The sequence below is a fragment of the Conger conger genome, chromosome 3, assembly GCF_963514075.1.
Source record: "Conger conger chromosome 3, fConCon1.1, whole genome shotgun sequence".
In the NCBI taxonomy this organism is placed as follows: Eukaryota; Metazoa; Chordata; class Actinopteri; order Anguilliformes; family Congridae; genus Conger; species Conger conger.
The window spans coordinates 35,262,444-35,283,249 of record NC_083762.1 but is presented as its reverse complement, the minus strand read 5'-3'; the positions used below and the strand labels follow the sequence as shown (position 1 = coordinate 35,283,249).

At 41.4% G+C, this 20,806-nt stretch overlaps 1 protein-coding gene across 1 annotated transcript; it reads right to left on the bottom strand.

Moving 5' to 3' along the window:
- Window positions 1-1,376: 1,376 nt before the first annotated feature.
- Window positions 1,377-20,136, bottom strand: LOC133123952 (MORC family CW-type zinc finger protein 3-like). The gene is made up of 18 exons (XM_061234697.1): window positions 20,019-20,136; window positions 19,722-19,794; window positions 18,023-18,168; window positions 15,861-16,085; window positions 14,700-14,837; window positions 12,711-12,840; window positions 11,525-11,653; window positions 11,022-11,141; window positions 9,795-9,895; window positions 9,045-9,152; window positions 8,607-8,735; window positions 7,855-7,929; window positions 7,329-7,374; window positions 6,540-6,759; window positions 6,033-6,099; window positions 5,146-5,581; window positions 3,107-3,252; window positions 1,377-1,578 (listed from the first exon to the last, which is right to left on the bottom strand). The coding sequence occupies exons 3-18, from the start codon at window positions 18,163-18,165 to the stop codon at window positions 1,446-1,448; spliced, it is 2,346 nt and encodes a 781-aa protein (XP_061090681.1). The 5' UTR covers window positions 18,166-18,168; window positions 19,722-19,794; window positions 20,019-20,136; the 3' UTR covers window positions 1,377-1,445.
- Between the last annotated feature and the right edge of the window lie 670 nt (window positions 20,137-20,806).

Below are 20,806 nucleotides of genomic sequence, written 5' to 3'. Positions count from 1 at the left end.
TGCGAATACCAAAATGTCATACATTTCTGCTTCAGGCGGGCTTCATAAAACCTTTGCGTTTTGCCATTTAACTGGCCCAACACAGGTTGCGGTTTCAACCTGGCTACAGGCAACTGCCAGCCTGCCCTAGTGGGGTAAATGATCATTTCATGAAGTTCAAACTGCTGCCAATCACTCATCATGACTCACCATGATTACTTAGTTTTTTAAACATTTAAATATACAGTTGGGTTCAAGAAAATAGCAGTACAACATCAGTAACCTGATGAACCACTGTTAGTAGTAGTAGTGAAATTTCTGCATGGCAAATAATTTACTTGTAGACCCAACTGTCATGACATGCACGCTGCTTGTTCTGAGTAATTGACTCATTCATTGAAAGGGGCGTGTTCAAAATAATAGCTGTGTGCAGTGCTGTCCTTTATTAAGGAAGAAGGAAGCAAATGTTTCACACGTTGTTATAAAATATATTTCCTTCTGAATTGCTAAGTAAAATGGGACGTTCCAAACATTGTTCAGAGGAACGTCAGTTGATTAAAAAGTTGATTGGAGACGGGAAACGTATACATGTAAAGAAGTGCAGAAAATTATAGGATGCTCAGCTAAAATTATCTCAAATGCTTTAAAATGGCAACCAAACCCGAAACAAGCAGAAAAAAATGTTAACTGTTAAAACGGATCAAACAATAGTTCAAGGTTTCATGGATCAGTTTGAATACATCAAAATGCTTTAAGAGATTATGTTGCCATATGGTGAAGAGGAAATGCCCCTGAAATGGGTGTTTCAACAAGACAATGACCCCAAACACACGAGTACGCGAGCAACATCTTGGTTTCAGGCAAAAAGGATTGAGGTAATGGAGTGGCCAGCTCAATCCCTCAACCTCACCCCATTGAAAACTTGTGAGGTGACATTAAAAATGCAGTTTCTGAAGCAAAATCCAAAAACTTAAAGGAACTGTGGAATGTAGTTTGTTCATCCGGGGCTGAAATATCTGTTTCCAGGTGCCAGAAGAGCCAAAAACAATGGTTATGCAACTATATATTATTTCAGGAATTTAAACTGAAGTTAAATCTCGAAAAATGTCTTCAGTTTATACAGTTTGAAGAGATTTTGAAGAGAAAATTGTTGACTGCCATTTTTTTGAACAGATTAATATTCCTTTTATTTTCTTGCTGTAAAAGAATAACTCAGACTTGATCAAATTTGCTAATGCTTTATGTGAATGTGTAATGTTTCCACTACATTTGAACTAAAAGCTATTCTAAAATATTTGCACTTTATTCACGTTTTTAACGCACTGCTATTTATTTTAATACTGTACAAAATAAAATCCAGTAAAATACTGAATACTGAAAATAAATACAGTCAGCCATTTTAATTCAGAGACAGCTTTATTAAACTGTAGAGAATAAATTTACAATAGAAAAGGGTGGGGAGAGAGCTAGGTGACCTCGTACAGGACCTGCTCCAGGATTTTGTCAATGATGTTGCTGTCATAGTCGACTTGGTCCAGGTTCAGCGCAGGCACAAAGGACACCAGGAGGCGGCCCACACTCTGGCGCAGGCTGCTCAGCCTGTGAGATAGGGTGAGGTTAAAAGCTAAAAGGTCAAAAGAGCTACGCCCATGATCCTGAGCAGTGGTGGCAAAACAGCCATGACACCATACTGAAAAGAAATACAAATCGACTAGTTTGTGAAACGAACGTTCATGGCGATTCATAACATTGCCATATAAAGCCTTATTTACTGTAAGCTTTGTCACACAACCCCTTTGACAAGTGTTATATGACAAAAATAACATTTGCAAGTGAAAAAAGTGATCTTTTTCCTCAGTGTCATGCACGTCTTATGCACCTTAAATTTTCTTATGTCCCGGACAATTTAAGACTTGTGACAGATTGTGTTCTTCAGGAGAAACTTTGGTGGATTGTTTAGAAAGTTAGCTTCCTTTGCGGTTTGTTTTAGTTTCCCTCTGAGAGAGCGAGCCTTGCTGATTATAGCTTCTTCTCCCTGAAGAAGTCGGGGCAAGAGCTTTCTTGTTTCGGTGTGGACTGTGTCGCTGATTGATAAGTGTTAATCCTCTCATTGGGTGAGTGGATTGGTTTTGCTGAGCAGCGCCTTTTTCCACAATCAGGGTGAAAGCAACCATCTCAGCGATGGCAGTCGACTGGCATTTTCTTCCCCCATCAGGGCAGAAGCAGCCGTCTCGGCCCCAGGCCCCATAGAATCAGAGCGGGAGACTTCCCTGTCAGCGTGAGAGCAGCTGGTGGGAGTTGTAGTGACTGGCCATAATAATTATACGAGTAATTATACAAATGTATTTGGTAAAATTATTTTTTGTATCGGTATATACACCGATCAGCCCCAACATTAAAATCACTTGCCTAATATTATGTAGCTCCCCCTCATGCCACCAAAACAGTTCTAACCTGTCGAGACCTCTGAAGGTGTCCTGTGGTGTCTGGCACCAAGACGTTAGCAGCAGATCCTTTAAGTTGCAAGGTGGGGCCTCCATGGATTGCACTTGCATCCAGCACATCCCACAGATGCTCGATGGGATTGAGATCTGGGGAATTTGGAGGCCAAGTCAACTTGAACTCATTGTCATGCTCCTCAGACCATTCCTGAACAATTTTTGCATAGTGGCAGGGCACATTTTCCTGCTGAAAGATGCCACTGCCAACGCTTGGTGTCTCGTTCCAAAAGAAACAACAGAACACTCCCCACAGGCCTATGTCGAGGCATGAATGCCAAATATCATGTGATTGTTGTAATACAAAACTTGTCAAACGTGTTGTGCAACAACGTACCATTTGGGTTTACCAGTGTTACGTACTGCATGCATCTTTAGTGTGAGACACAGGGTTAGTCAATGAGGACTAAAAAAAGTATTTCTCATCGGATACTGGTGAAAAAGTGGTGCCAGCACACTCTTGGATACATTGTAATGCGACAGTGTTGTGGTATGATATTTTTTCAAGCTCTCTGAAATGGGTGTCCAAATGTTGGTGTCCAAAGCACACGCCTTAGGATGTGTCTGTAACGGACCGGTTCGGTGCTGACTTATGAAGGTGTTGTTGCTCACATTGGGCCTTTGCTCACCTGTAGTCTTCACCTGGGCTGGGACTGAGGGCCCTGGTCCCAGCCTCCCTCAGATCATCCAGCTCTCTCTTAAGGTGCCCCAACTCTGTCTTCAGCTGCTTACACTGAGAAAAGAGATCTCCTCTCTCTGCCTCCACACTCACCAGCTGAGCACCACCAGCAGCAGAGAGGGGGGTTATAGTCAGAAGGGAGGGAGGAGGTATAGGACGAGGGTGGGGTTATAGACAGGAGGGAGGGGTTATAGACAGAATTGAGGGGTTATAGACAGAAGTGAGGGGCTATAGACAGGGGGAAGGGGTTATAGTCAGGTAAGCAGGAGAATACACAGGGGTGTAGGAAGGGCCATAATACATGAGAGAATGGGCTGTGTTACAAGATAAATTCAGTCATTTCATAAACCACAGGCTTTTAAGGCCAGAAAGACACCACTCAAATCATGAGGACTAGCTTTTTGGTAGTGGACTGAATGCATGTTTGCCCAACAAACACATTTACCTAAATTTCAATGACTTTGCATCAAGTAAAATGTCCTAAGCACTACAACACGGCCACACCAACCTTTTATCTTGATTTTTCTTCATTTATTTGCCTAGTGGACAACCTAATCCGAGCATATGCTTTATTCTTACAAAGTATCCATTCATACAGTTGTATATTCACTGAAACATATCACATGCCATAACTTTAAATGACATTAAGAACAGCAGCAGTGCCTGACATTTGAGTCTCTTAGATTGCAAGTGAAGTTATGTAAGCTCAGGAGAACACAACACATGAGATGTGATTGGTTCTGTCAGGCTGCGAATCAAGAAAACAGGAGATGGGATCATTTGTCGGAGGAAGTGCCTGCCTGATCTCTCATTAAGACCTATGTTACATTGGTCAAAGACTTGTTTATCCCTTTAGTTACACAAAATAATATGTTCCTTACTGCCTGAGCCATGTTCGGGGGCGACATGGCTCAGGCAGTAAGAGCAGTCGTCTGGCAGTCGGAGGGTTGCCGGTTCGATCCCCCGCCCGGGCTGTGTGTATGAATGGGTGAATGAGAAGCGCTTTGGATAAAGGCGCTATATAAATGCCAACCATTTACCATTTAATAGGCGACACGGATGGTGCAGTAGGTAGCACTGCGGCCTCACAGCAAGGAGGTCCTGGGTTCGAATCCCGGTCGGCTCTCTGTGTGGAGTTTGCATGTTCTCCCCCGTTTGCGTGGGTTTCCTCCGGGTACTCCGGTTTCCTCCCACAGTCCAAAGACATGCAGGTTATGCTAATTGGAGAGTCTAAATTGCCCATAGGTATGAGTGTGTGAGTGAATGGTGTGTGGACTGGCGATCTGTCCAGGGTGTATTCCTGCCTTTCGCCCAATGTATGCTGGGATAGGCTCCAGGCCCCCTGCGACCCTTTTCAGGATAAGCGGGTTAGGATAATGAATTAATTAATTAATGATTTTCACAAACCTCAGATGAAAAATATAATGGGCCAGATTTGTGTACTTTAAATTTGCAGTGCAAAATTCAGCCTTATGAGGTTATATTGGTGCAGTCGCAGTGGGCCTGAATTTAACATCTTATTTACTGAGGTTACAACTCATAGCCCAATCAGCGAATGGGACTGCCTACTAACTGCATTTTGTGATTGAGGCAGATCTTAAACGGTGCAGTTAAAACATCTGTTAAGTGCATTGAATATCTTCACTGCATGTGGCGACATCCACGCATCTGGTGCCACGTAAAAGTTTATCCAGCGCAGGACAAATTGTGTCGATAATCCAGAAGTGGCAGCAGTTTGAATTAATCCAAATGCGAGATGCGACGCTGCAATGACCTTGACTATTTCTGGGATAGAATGAGAATGCTGTGTGTGAGGTTCCAGTATATCTTTTATTTCTTCCAGTGAAAGCCACAGCTGCCATCTTGGCATGTTGAATACGGACTCTTCCATTTCTTGATTAGGCGCCTGATAGAACCAATCACATCTAATGCTGCCCTCAGAACACATTCCAATAAATACCCCTATGTGCCACTTTGGGCCAGACTCACCCTGCGGCTGAGCTCGGCTCTCTCTCTCCTGGTGGACTGCAGGGCGGCGCACTCAGCCCTCAGCTCCCCCACTTCCTGTTGGAGCTTCTGAACCTGCTCCCTGCACACTCTGTGCTCCTCACGCCGCGCCTCCTCCTGGACCCGCTGCTCCTTCATCTTCTCCTCCCCCACCTCCATCATGGTCACCACAGCCTCCACCTGGCTTTCGGACCCCGCCGGTGCAACCCTCCCATGTTCCCCCTGCCACCCTGGCCAGGTATCCCTGCTTCCCTCCGCCTCTACCTCCTCCGCCCTCCTCATCGTGGGTCTGTAGTCTGTCTTCTGGCCTCTGGTGGAAGTGAGCGGTCTGGGTGGCATTGGAGAGGAATCATTTGTCAAGGTGAAGGTCTCCGTGAGCGTCTCCATGGGAACCTGGATAGCCAATTTTCGTTTCACCCTGGAAGATTGGTGCAGGCATGGAAGCATTCAAAGACAGCAACCGAACACGATCACCATCATCATGAAATGAAATGCTTTTATTGTGAAATAAAAAGTTGTGAACATCATGGTCATTATGAGATCTGGAGCACAGAGTCGATCAGTGCCTTTCTCGGTGATTTATGGCAGGGGTGTCCAATCTAATCCGAAAATACTGGTGTGGAGCCAGGTGTTTGTACCAGCCCAACACTAAGCCACCTGATTCTACTAATCAAGGTCTTGATTGAAGATAATGGTGAGTTATTTTGTTTAACTAGGCTTCACAGTGCTGGGCTACAACAAAAACCTGCACCCACAGTGGCCCTCTTCGTACTGGACACCCCTGCTCTACAGCCTACAGAAGTAGTCTTCCATATAATAAGCAAAACATATCTACGGTATGTTAGCCACACACTCAGAAGGGTCTGTACCTAGCAAGGGCAGTGGAGAAGGAGCTGGCATTGACTATCGCCATCTTGTTTGCAGAAATGTGACAACCTGCAGAACAGAGGAAGTCATGAAGACCAATTTAGCCAGTGGAATTTAACACACGCCAGTCAAACAAAGTGTGCTTGCCAAGACTGCTGTCTGAGTGCTATCCAAGCTACTCCATGCTGCCTACACCTGACTGTTCACACCTGCCCTCCTCACACATGTGATGCTCTCACCTAACCTCCTCATACCTGTGCTGTTCTCAACTGCACTGCTCACACCTGTGCTGTTCTCAACTGCACTGCTCACACCTGTGCTGTTCTCACCTGCACTGCTCATACCTGTGCTGTTCTCACCTGCCCTACTCACACCTGTGTTGTTCTCACCTGCCCTGCTCACACCTGTGCTGTTCTCACCTGCCCTACTCACACCTATGCTGTTCTCACCTGCTCTGCTCATACCTGTGCTGTTCTCACCTGCCCTACTTACACCTGTGCTTTTCTCACCTGCCATGCTCAAACCTGTCCGGTTCTCCCCTGCCATGCTCATAACTGCATTGTTCTTACTTGCACGCCCCAGAGGAATGGGATTACGAGGACTGGAGACCAGAAGAGCAGGGTCAACAGAGCCAGAGCTGGTCAGAGCGCCCCCCAGTGACTCCCAAGCAGTACTGCATAAAGAGAGACCTACTGCAGCCGGCTTCACAGCAACTGTGTCTAGAAACATCTGGAGAGAAAGCAGACACCTCTTCACTCTAGACAACACCACCCCTCAATCACATTAAACAATGCAGAGATTGTATGTTGCTTTGAAAAAAAGCATCTGCCAAATAAATGTAATGCAAAATTACATAGCATAGACATTCCCATCTGGTCCAACAGTGTCATATTGCATATATGCACAAATTCAGTACAAATATCTAACTGAAACAGAGCATGCAGAATGTTGCAAAAAATAAATAAACTATATATATATATATCAAATGCATGCAGGACAGAATCAGGTTGATTGCCATTGGTAATAAATAATATTTGCATTAACAAGCTGGTGTACAGGTCTACCAAATAACAGTATATATCCTTATGTGACAGACATGACAATTTTGAAATTACAGGATATAATAAACCTAATACGTTATCATCATCAACCACTTTGCAAAAATAACAATATTTTAAAAGGTATCTAAAGGTATTAGAGCAGTAAGTTTCAACAGTTTCAACTGTCCAACCAGACAAGCATAAAGGAAATGTGTGACTTTCAGAGAAGTTATGCCATATTCTGTGTACACATCCTACCTGTTCTCTGTCTTTTGCATCAATGTGAGTTTTACTAGTCTTCCTCCTGTGCCACAAAACACATCAACACATAAACATGGGGCGGCCTGTAGTGTTAAGGTAAATGACTGGGACACGCAACGTCGGTGGTTCTAATCCCGGTGTAGCCACAATGAGATCCGCACAGCCGTTGCATTGCTCCAGGGGGGATTATTCCCTGCTTAGTCTAATCAACTGTACGTCGCTCTGGATAAGAGCGTCTGCCAAATGCCAATAATGTAATGTAATGTAATGTAATGTAAACATGGAGGCCACAGATCATTAACCACTTGGTTACGGTCAATGGACAGGAGAACATAAGAGTCAGTAGAATGAGGCTTCAAGGAACCAACATAGTGTAAAGCTACCAGACTGTATTATCACTGAGTCACTGAATTGAACCAGAAATTATGCTTACATAATAATAAACATTTTGATTGGTTCAAACAAGTTGGTGAATGACAGCTCCACCCATTACGAAGATAATGATACCTAAAGCAAATCTTACTTTCGTTTGTAGGGTTTGGGGTATGCCCAATGATCCTCATCAGAATCCTCAGGCTCTTCTTCCGCTTGGCAGCTCCTGCAATGACACATGCTCAGAATGGCTCTGCTATGTATGCTCTATGGGTCTGTCCAAGAAGCCAAAACCAGTTGGTTTTTTAAGTCTCATTTCCTGGTCTTGTGAGATGTTGCTCATAACTACCAGTGCATGCCTAGTGTTTCAGCGGTAACAAAACGGTAAAAATAGGTAAATCTGTCACCCATCCATATTTGGCGCCTGTAAAAGTTCTAAATCTACACATTGGTCTGACTTGTTAAATAATGTGGACATTTGTATTAAGTGCTTGCAAGTTACAATCATCATACTTGCAACAGGGTCAACTTGAACGACTGTATAGAGAGCTAGTTCTTATAGCTTGACTACGTTTATAGTTTAGCTTCCATTTTGAATTGGAGTTGGCTAGCTAGCTATGTATCTATTGTGAGAAACATGCTGTGACCCATCCCTCATGTCTTGTGTGGCGAAGAGGCGCTGACAGGTGTCTTGACACACTACTCTGTCTTCGGAGTCTAGCCAATCCAGACATCTGAATCCCCTGCCAAAACACTCCCCAGCCTGCATTTACACTGACTGGCTCCCTGACCAAAGGCAGGACCTTTCTGCCATGGACCGTCATGCAAATAAAATGTGAACTGCCACCCCAGATCGGTCCCACCACAGAATATAAATGACATTCTGCCCCTCATGAGTGTCACCTGAACTGGGGGTCTGGGTTCATCTGGCAGAACCACTTCTCAGGCAGCAGGCCACAGTCAATCCCGTCTGCAAGCCTTCTCCATTTCAGGCATTTGTCACACTGGACCCAGCTTTGATCTGGAAACTTCCTGAGCTCCAAGAGAAAAAACATGGTCAAACAGAGCCACACACTACGCCCAAGCAGGTACAAATGGACGAGCAGCCAAAAGTTCATAATTTCAGCACAGTGTAAGAAACAAGCTTGACAGGACTCACAGTACAGGACGCATACCAAACACAAAATAAGTAATAAATGGCTTCTCCCTCCAAAAATAACAAACTAACACAATAAACTAATGTAACAAAGACAAAGCTGACCAGCTCCAGCATCTTCCTTCCCTCCACAGTGGCAATAATCTGTTCTCATCTGTGTCATGTTATTATTCTGGAACACTCACACAGCATCCTCTAGGGGTGTACTGCACTTGGGGTCCGCTTTCTTGCGCTTGTACCGAATTTCATTCCAGTACTCCTCCAGCTTAATACCTAGATTATGCATGGTCTTCCTGCAGACAAGCATCATACAGTCATTATACATGTCAAGGTTTCACTGGGATTATACAGTGAGCTCGATATTTTTAGGAATTTGGCTGCCGGCTCTTTTAGGTAATTTTTTAGCAAGCTGCAACCTGGCCATTCTATTTTTGCGGCTAGCTGTTTAGTGGTTTAATGACGTCATAATGATTTCCTAGACTTTCATTAGTACAACTCTGGTCCTCACATTGACAAACACAATAACAGACTCCAAGGGCAACCAAAAGCCTAGAATCAAGACTTGATACTGAAAGATACTCTTATACTTGCACTTAGGAAGCAGTTAAACACATTTGAAGCCATTTGTCCCATACATTTTGGTGCCCTGAAATGGGAAGACTGTATGAAAAGTGCTGTAATTACAAAACCAAAATGTTTAAGAATGCCTTATAATGATGGCTGCACTTTAACCACATGTGAATTGTTTGATAAAAATGTAAAAAATGTAAATGTTTTGTCTTTGTCCAAACATACAGTATATGAAGCTCACAGTAAATACTTTATGTATTTAAATATTTAAATTGAACATTTTAGGTCTACAGGTATGAAAAAGCTAAATTAATCCTGAACATACTTTCAGAAATAGTCTGCATTAACCACAACTGAAGTATTACCTGTATTTATCAGTGTTGTCAAAATCCTGCTTGTTGTGCGTTGGTTGGAGGAAATTGCATTCAATGACACCAATAACCCCCAAACCTCTGCTGTCAGCCTGCTAAGACATTTAAGGAGCAACAGTCAGGTCCAGAAATATGGACACCATTGATAAATATCCCCTTTTTCTTATTTCATGACTGTAAATTTTGCTACTGATAATGAAATGATACCAGTTAATTATCGGTAGCAACAAGCAAATTAGCCATTAGTTAGCTTGCCGAATGTATAAATATCCACCTGAGACACAACACTTGCGCAACTATGTTTGCAACACTCACTACTATGTTCATAATGCGGATATTTGTAAATTTGTTTAGGTAACTATGGCTAATTTAGTTGTATAGCAAACGGTATGGTTTTATTACTAGATATGTAGTCTTCGCTTGGATAATAAGCAATAGTATACAGAGTTAGCAGTGATAGCTTGTCTGGAGTGCAATTTGGGCAGCTACATGCTAAGAACAATCGGAATAAGCCCCCACGCAATTGGCTGTGGCAATTAGAACCAATTTTCAACTAATGAGCTTGAATTATTGAATAGCTGTGCAATGTTTTGAGTGACAGCCCGTCAACTGTATATTTTGAAACCAGAATTTAAGGACTATAAACACAGACAGCGGGTGAGTCAACATCTCAGTGAGCCTTTTTCAATGATAGGAAGGGATTGTAATGGTCTTGTAACAATGTTTCAGCACAAAAATACCTGTTGTCCCTTCACTATAATAGTAATTAAATCATAAATAATAATAATTTACACTGACACTTATCCAAAATGACAGAGTTGATTAAACTAAGGAAAGGACAATCCCCCCCCCCCCGCACACCAATGTAAGGTTAAAGGCCTCACTCAAGGGCGTGTGGATCTTCTCATGGCTACACTTGGGCCTGATAAGACACCAATCTTCCCAGTCCCATCATGTACCTTAGGCTACAGGCTGCCCCATACATTACTGTCCGACACTGAACAAAATAATTATTTCCAATGTATAAATAATTTGACTGGAAATGTAAGTACTTTACCGGGCCTAAAAACCTTAACATTCAGAGAACACTGCAGTCAAACATATTTCATTCAGCTAAAATCAGCAGCTGATCTTGTGTTACATTTACATTTTGCTCTTATTACTGAAAATGTGTGCCCCCCCTTCACAGCACACAAGAAAAGCGAGGAAGACTGTCCTCACCTTGCGCTGGCAGCCCACACGCTCGTACGCCTTTATCAACCGGTTTCTGTGGTACATCATAATTCCGCATTGCTCCTTGCTCATTGTGTTGTATCCAAAGGTTATGCGGATACGTTTACTCTAAGACGTGTTAAGGAAACCCACAGAGAAGGGCAAACAGAAGTTCTGGGGAGGAAGATTATGTTCCAAAATGGCATGCTTTCCCCCTTATAGCAAACATGAACCAGTTCTGTATCTCATTGGTCCATTCTTTTTGCATACATTTTTGTGACATATGCCATTTATTTCAATAATCTACACATTATTGTTACTATGTGTAATTATGTCTCTTAAATATCATTATTTACAGATAAGGCCAAAAGCAAAAATGAGCCGAACTTTTTTTCGCATTACATTTACCATGCTGAGCAAGTGCTTCTGACCATTGTGCATGTTTTTTGTGTGTGCTTATGTGTACTATACCACACAAGCCATGTTTCATCAGCGGTGGAAAAAAAGGATACAATGAAGGCAGGTCTGTAGTTGTCATTAGCTATGTATGCCAGACTTTTGGAGACCAGCTGAGTCCGCACCTTGTGCCCCCTGATGATGATCTGCATTCGGGGCTTCAGGTACAGAATGCTGCAGTATGCCTGAAAAACATCAAGCATATTGCACTGCAATATGCATATATAGGCCTACAGTGTATGGAATATAGTATATATAAATATATAGAAACATACAATATACATTTAGCAATAATTGTTTTGTATTTCAAGTACAGTACAGGACTGTATACACAATACAGTGTCGTCCATAATGTTTGGGACAAATACCCATTAGGTCTTGATTTTCCACAATTTTTGATTTGGAATCACACAACTAACATGTGGTTAAAGGGTACATTCGCAGATTTTATTAAATATTATTTACAGTTTGCAAAGAAGTACTTAAGACTAAAAATGACTACATTCATTTACATAACATTGCTGTGTCTCAAATATTATGCATAAACACTGCTGTAATTTCTACATGGGGAAACCAAAATGTATAAAAATGTATTAAAATCTGACAATGTGCTCTATAACCATGTATTTACTTTTATTACGTATCGCAAATACTTGAGTACAGAGGCAAATAAATAAATGATGGGTCTTTGTCCCAAACATCATGGAGCAATTTCTAAAATATTTTAGTCTTGATTTTTATGAGGAGAAACCAGTGTTATGGATGTGACACGTTTGAAATGCACATTTGACAATCTACTTCCCAATTAAATTTTATCATAACACATTTGTTGTCATCTGAAATGGTTCTGAATAGCTGTTTTGACATTGAGAAAACCATCTGAAATAGTTTTGAATGTTTTCAAGTTGGCCGCCCAATAGCCTTAATTTCAACGGTACTGGGACTAATAAATACATTTAAAGCACTTTCCTGTTGTTGGGCCTACATTTTATCAGATTTAAAAATGGCCACAATCAACTGTTTCAGACATAAGTTTAATTGGGAAGTAAGTACGTTTATTTTTCCATGCTCAGGTTGACATTACTGTGGAATTGCCCACATACTGGCCAGTCCAGATTAAGCTCAAAGGCTGCTCTCTGACATAGCTCACAGAATCACTACACCATCAATCACACCCAACCGCCTCCGGCCCACCAGCCCAGTAAACCCAGCCCCCCTTCACTCTGCGCCCCCAGTGTTCACCTGCAGGGAATACTCGCTCTCAGGGACAGATTCTGTGCTCCTTCCAAGCTGTTCTTCACACGCATCCCTTCGGATCCGGATGTCATACCTGTCTGTAGTGAAGTCAAACTCTGTGTCCCCATTTGTTACTCTGCCAGACAAAAAGGCTGCCATTTTACCAAAGTATTTACCTGACATTTACCACCTTACAGATACATATATACAGTGGAACCACCAGGACTCTTCCTATATTTGGCCATCTGGCCAAACTAAATAACCAGGCAAGAAAGGCCTTTGGGAGGAAGGTGACCAAGAACCAAATGGTCTCACGAGCACTGTTCCGAAAGTCCTCAATCAATCACGCCTTTATGGTAGATGGAAGCCACTCTTGAGTAAAAGGCATATGACAGCCCGCTTTGAGTTTGCCAAACAGCATTTAAATAAATTAATTTAAAAAAATTATTTTCTGGTCACAAAAAAAAAAAAAAGTTTAGAGACAAAAATAGTACTCTTTGGGCACCAAGAACTCCAAGCATTATGTCTGGTGAACACCAGGCACTGTTAATCTCCTAGCCAATATCCTGGCAGCATCACGCTAAGGGAATGCAGGGACAAAGAGACTGGTCAGAATTGAAGGATGAATGCAGCCACATAGAGGTCCTTGAAGAAAACATGCTCTAGAGTGCATGCAATCTCAGACAGGGCGACGGTTGACCTTATGTTTGCGTTGGTTCGCAAAATTTGAACCTCCATATCTCACCCGTTTCAAACCAATATCAAAAGCATTTCACAGGCCTAATATTATGACAACGGGCTCGCAAACTACTAATTTTGGTATTGCTATGTTGAGCCATTTCTGAAGACTTTGATGACTAAATTGAAATTCAACAGATTCCAAAAGACCACTCATCCTGTGGGCAATTCAGAAATGTACATGCCTTTTTTGACAGTAGCCTACATTTTATTACATTTGAATTAGACCTCAACATTCAAAATTTCGACCATGAATTTTGCTTAGGCGTAACATGGCGGAACACAATGCTAACTTGAATGATGCTAATTGAACGTTCTGTTCAGCAACGTTATCGCGTGCAGTTCGTGACTAGATGACCTACAGCAGCCAGTGTTCCGTCTGTCCAAAGCGAAAAGCAAGCACTACAATTTCTGAAAACGTGTCGCATACACAAAAGCAAGGGCGGCAAAAAGATACAGACTTGGTCCGCGTACATGAACACAAAACGTACAGCTAAATCGCAAGCTTTTTTAATTGGTTAGTCAGAAAAACCAACAGCGTGAGTTCACTGGCTTGACAGTTAGCTCTACACGGAAAAATGGCAGCGAGTGTTCATGCCAGCTAGTTTACTCGGTAGCTAGCCTATAGTTGGACTTTTAAAAGTAGTGCCTTGCGAGCTAGATGATTGGCTGATTTTGAATATTTATCATTACATATGCGAGAACACGCAGCTTCGCAAGTGATGGACCTTAATGAAAATACCGTATTGACGGCATTTGGCGTCTCCTGAAAATTTGACTGAAGAAATGCGTTTCAGACAGCGGAATTATCGTTGAAATGGAAAAGAATGATGCTAACTAGCTATACTTTTAAGTCATGCATCGTTATGCATGCTAGCTAGAAAAACAAAAACTTTGGTCCAGAACTCAATTCAGCCAATAATGTATCATTCAATGAATGGCAAATACCACTTTTTGCCAGTAGATGCCATTCGCTTAGGCCTATAAGAAATGGAGAGGGAGGTCTTGCAAGACTAGATGTCTTCAATGGCTTTGGCCCATTCATGCAAACTTTATGGCTCACCACCAAAATCCTGTGCCTCACTCAAAATCTTTAACTCAAAATGAAATAACTTAGTCAGTGCCATCAAAATGAAAAGTCCCTTTATCATGGTTTGAAATCAAGGCTTTCAGCAAATGCAAACATTTAACTTAAAACTTAGTTTTTTGTGATTAATATACTATGGACCACACACAATTGTACATTAGAACTATTACCTCCGGAGGTTCCAGATAATGATCCGTGTCCCAGTGGAGCCAGTGGCATTGATGGCTCGGAGCTCAGCGAACAGCTCCCCCTCAGTTTTAAAAAGGGAGTGTTTCAGGATGGCGTGCAGACTAGCAGCACCCTCCACTCTAGATGAGGTCAGAGGTCAAGGTCAGGGGGTTGAGGTGGGATTAGTTCTTAAAATAGAACTGAAATGCAGGTGCTGTTGCTTTTTGAAAAAAAACACCTAATGCACAATTAGGTCAGTGGGAATATACTGCAATTTTATTAACCCCAGTGACAATTGCAAGGCCATAGTCATATTATTTATTGATAGACATAATGAAGCATCGGCCATCTATGCTAGCTACCGGTCAACCTTTAGAACTCACCCTCTTAGATTAGAACAAATTGCTTTATATGTGTTAACATGTATGAGAGAGTGTTGTTTGCTTGGTTTGCTTCCTATCTAGCAGATCGGTCCTATCAGGTCACCTCGTGCCATTTTCACAGGAGTCCCACAGCACTCCATTTGCACTAAATGTCTTTGTTCAGAAATTGCTTTATATGGCTTCCTATATTAGTGTGATACTGATGTTACTCAACTTTTCCTCTCTTTCCGTCCCTCTGCCACACAGGTTAGTGAGGGAATATCCGCCGGCCTGGCCAGGCATCACCTGAAGCTCAACCTCAACAAGACAGAGCTGCTCTTCATCCCTCACAGAGCCTCCCTACTACAAGAACACAGTCACTGTCGGTGGTACTACAGTGGCTGCCTCCTGCTCTGCTAAGAACCTGGGAGTGGTCCTGGACAACCAGCTGGACTTCAAAGACCAAGTTGCAGCAATATCGTGGTCCTGCAGATCCCTTCTGTGCAACGTCAGGAGGATTCAACCACACCTGACCACATAGTGGTCGCTCGTCCAGACTATGGTAATCTCTGACTTGACTACTGTAACTCCCTGCTTGCCAGCCTATGCCATTCAGCCGCGACAACTAATCCAGAATGCGGTGGCACTCCACTGATTGCCAGGATCAGATTCAAAGTCCTAACTCTGGCCTACACTGCCATCAACAAGTCAGCTCTACTATACCTCCAGGACATTCAATTCAATCCTACACACCTACTCCACCACCCCGCTCGTGATCTAGTTTTTAGCAGAGAAGGATACTGGCTTTGTCCATGACGTCGAAAGGTGATGATGGGCACCACAATATGCTGAGCCCGAATTGCTTTCAGGTACGTCTGGGACAGGAGCCCCACGCTCATGGTGTCCTTGGTTTTGGAGAAGACGATGGCATCCTTCCCCAGACGCATGGAGCCTGACTTGAAACCGTTTCCATAGATACCCACAGGGACATGGCATTTAACTGAATGTTTATCACTGAAACCAAAACTGGGAAACAGAGAGAGAACTAGTATGTATTAAATGTATTACGTTTTTATTTAATTATTCATTAACGCCTTCAATGGCAATACAATGAATAGAAGGTGAATTAGCATTAGGTTTTACATGCATTTTTTCAATATTCTGTCTTTTAAATGTATGTTGTTTTCTATGGATTGCACAATGTTTTATTGTGTCAATTTATAGCACTTTAACCTGTGGCCTGAAATGTGCTCAACAACTAATAAGTCTTGCATAAAATATGGAAAGAATAAATAACATTTGTTTCTATCAATTCCACATAAACTGTGTAGCCCTTTGATGGCTTTTGTCATGTACTTCACTGACCTCTATGGTCCTGTCGTTAAACAAATTAAGTTTGTTCACTGCCTCACAAACACCAGAAGACAATGTGTGGCTTTCACACCAGTCAAGTTGTACTGTCCATACCTTAAACCAGTGGCTCCCAAACTAAAATGCCATTTGATTTCAGGCCAAAACTATTTCCATAAACCTTACCGTCTTCCAATAGGGGGTACCTAATGATCATTATACAACGGATAGGTCCGGTCCATTGTCTCTATTGGTCAGTTTGCATTCATTCCAACCATGCCAATATCCACGATATACGCACGGCTAGATGGAATCATTTAAAAATTATTCCTCGTTTGTTGACCACCTTTATCTACTTTGTAATCTAAATGAACATAATTTAACGTTATCTATTCGTCGCTAGTAGCCTACCAAAGTAAAATAATATGAGTGAGTTCACAGTGTCCTTTAAAAAAACTAATATAATAATAATACAACTTAGGCAACATCCTCGGATCGAAATACCAGCAAGTGCACCAAACCCCGGCGAAGAAAATGATGACTCATAACCACACTGAGTTATTTCAATAACTGCACGTTATCCGGCAGTCTCCCGATAAACGTCTACAACAAAAACAAATGATTTGTGTGCATCAGTGTCATCTGGTGTAGCCTAATGGAAACTAGTAAGCTAGCTAACGTTGCAACCAATAAACTATTATCATAAAACATAGTTCCATTAAAAATACATGAATTTAAAGTTGTCTTTCTTCAGTGAAATTTTCAAATATAAATGTGGTAACCGTTGTATAAAAGCGTTATGGAACTTGAAACTAACCAAAACTCGACTGATATTCACATCGGTGATTACAGCACCAGTGCATTGTGTATGAAACTGCTTTGACATGTTTGAAACACGTATTTGACTATATACACTCACCAAGCACTTTATTGGGAACATTTTTACTTCATTACACCTAGTATTCATACGATTATCTAATCAGCCAATTGTGTGGCAGCAGTGCAATGCATACAATCATGTAGATACAGGTCAGGAGCTTCAGTTAACGTTCACATCAACCATCAGAATGGGGGGAAAAATGTGATTGTTGAATGATCATTGGTGGCAGACAGGGTGGTTTGAGTATCTCAGAGACTGCTGATCTCCTGGGACTTTCACGCACACTTGTCTCTAGAGTTTGCAAAGAATGGTCCAAAAACAACCATTTCTTTCAGTTCTGCAGACAGAAACACCACGTTAATGACAGACGTCAGAGGAGAATGGCCAGACTGGTCAAAGCCGACAGGAAGGTGAAAGTAACATAAATAACCACACATTACAACAGTTGTATGCAGAAGAGCATCTCTGAACACACAAAGCATTATAACTCTAAGTGGATAGGCTACAGCAGTAGAAGTCTAAAAAATAAGTCTAATAAATACCTAATAAAGTGCTCAATGAGTGTACAATCTCCAAAACCTACATTTTAACAAAGTTGGGTCACAAGAAAATGTTCATCAAGTGGGTATTGGGGTCCTGACTGAAATTTTGGGAAACTCACAAAGCAAAAAGGTTCACAGGCAACAAGGTTTATTGACTTTGCCCTCCATATTCCAGAACGACTGTGGCTCACCTCAGCATCTTATGCATTCTATTTCTGGTCATCCCAGCCCCATTGTCCATGAACGTGAGGCAATCCTGGTTGTTTATCAGAGTCCAGTCAATCCAAAACTGCTTGGCTCGGACATCCGGGTCATAGGCGTTGTCTGACAACATATTCTATTGGTTACAAGCACCATTCAGGTGGTGTGAGAATGTGTGTGTATTGTGCTGCAAAAACTATTGTTTATTTGTTTGTGCATGTATGTAGCATGGATTCAGTCAGTATATATCATGAAGTTTGACTGAAAAATACATGCATTTCTTGTAACAGTTTGCCAAGTTAATTTAGGTAACTGTTGAGCTCACCAAAATTGCAATTTTGAAGAAAAACATTTTAAGGAACAATGGCAATCTAATTGCCAGTCAGTTACAAGGACAAATAATACTAAATCTGGGGGCCTATATCTGTAAGTGAGAAAGTTATTGGTCAACCTACATGTACAATATGCCTCATTCACATTTTGCATTTCTTCTGCTGACAGCTCTTTGAAATATAACACTACACTGCTACCCCAGCAGACAACAAATCTAAAAATAATACATTTATTCATACAGTGCCTTTCAATGCCATTCCAGAGTGCCTTCCAAAGAACATGATATGTACACAATACAGAGCATCAGAAGAAAGCTTAGAGCACCAACTTTCTCAATGCATCTCTCTACAGGCACGATTGCTTATTTTATACTTTAAAATGTGCCGTTTTATTCATAAAAATCTGTATGTGCCCAACGCAAATATTCATTCTCAGCTTTTCACATCAGATACCATTTATCTGTGCATTGTTGAATGACACCAGTAAAATGAATGTTTCTGTTTTGGCAATTTTCACAATAGAGGTCCAAAATAGCATTAAAAACATAATAAAATATAAGCATAATAAAAAATACTTAAATCTAGGCATTCATCTTGTCAAACAGCTAGTTTTAGGAAATAGCATATGAAATAGAGGAACAGTATGGTTTCATACAGACAGTAGTGGTCATACAATATTGCATTGTGGCAGAGAGGCCTGCTTTGGTTGTCCTGATCATAAGGTCCTTGAATGTTTCTCTCTCCTCTACCCACACATACAAGACAATTCCTTACACAATAAAACATGCCCTTGTTTGGTTTTCTATAAAAGTAATCTTTTGATTAAAAACATTAATATTTTTGTTTCTAAGGCCATCATTTCTTTGTCCATTTAATAAATATATTTTAACTTAAATTTGCTTCAGAGCTGGTTTTTGACTTGTTGGTTGAGTCCACCAGTTTACAATTTAGCCTATCAAATTAGATTTCAATAGTTTTTTGAAATGATAAAATGCAAAGGAATAAGTTGTCGCTTGGAGATTTAATCCTAGCAATGTACAATTTACAGTAAAGGAATGACAACCAAGGCCAGAATTTTTTTTTTTTATTATAATTAATTTTTTCTTATCTCCCCCCACCTGCTACAACGTGCAGATAATGCATTCATTTCAGCTCCTGTCATTGATCACAAACTGATCTCACAAAAATGATAAGCAGCAAGGGAATATAGATCAAATAGGTTCCTGGAAATTCAACAGTTCACAATTGAAAGATTCACAAAGCTTGCCTAATCTTCTGGAACTATCGCAGCATACTGGATTTAACAAGTGAAACATAACGAACATCATTCACGTTTAGAAACTTACAGATCACTCACCGATCAGTTCAGCGATGGCACTGAAGGTCCAAGTGTGACTGGTGGAGTTTGTGTGCAAGAATTTAGGATTCAGCTGTGTAGGGGAGGAAAATGAATATCAAAACGTTGAGGTGAGCATAAACAGCGAAATAGTGAAGGCGGATCTCCGTGTAAATGTCTTTATTGCTATTTTATGAAAAGCGAACATCTTCGCCCGGCGTAAAAAAAACAACATATTCTGACATAACAAACCGTCCTATGAAAAAATGTACCGGAATAAGAGGACCACTGCCATCCAAATTAAATAATGTTACTCACTGCGCTCAAAGGAATTCCTCTTTTATTTAACGTAGCCATTTCCGCCGACGAATGAACACGTTCAACTAATTCCACGGACTGCTGGTGTACTGTCTGGGGTGTTGCGCGTTCAATTTCCATCAAACCACACCCCCTGGCCCAAAAAATAACAAACTGGCAACCAAGCAATGCTGGGAGTAGACTATGTCGTTAAATTCATAGTATTGGGACAGTGACAGGATTTATTTTTGTTTGTTTTGGCACTCAACTCCAAATATCTATTTTTAACCCTATATGGAAGGCTGAGCTGGGTGAGCTTCACCCATCCACAAGGCCTAAAGCTGCTCTCAATTAAAAGTAATTTATTTACCAGATGAACTGGCACATTTACTAAAGCATGATTCGTAAAAGCTAAGTGGACATGTTTCTGTGTCGTTTTAAGTGGTGGCTGGTGATAAAAAGGGGGGCGCAAGAAGTACACATGAGGTCTGGTCATGCATTAGACTCTGCGTTGTGTATTCTGTGTGGTATTAAAGGAGAGACTGGACCACTGCTTGCTGAATGACTGCTAATTTATTCTGAATGGAATAAAAGGAATGCACAGCAACCTATCACATCTCTGGCTGGTCATATGCAAAGACCTCTCTTCAGAATGCTCACAGCAGACTAACAAACAAAATAAATACATTTCTAAAATGTATCAATATAAAAATATACAGTACTGGGCAAAAGTTTTAGGCAGGTGTGAAAAAGTGCTGTAACACAAGAATGCTTTCAAAAATAGAAATGTTAATTTTATTTTTATCAAT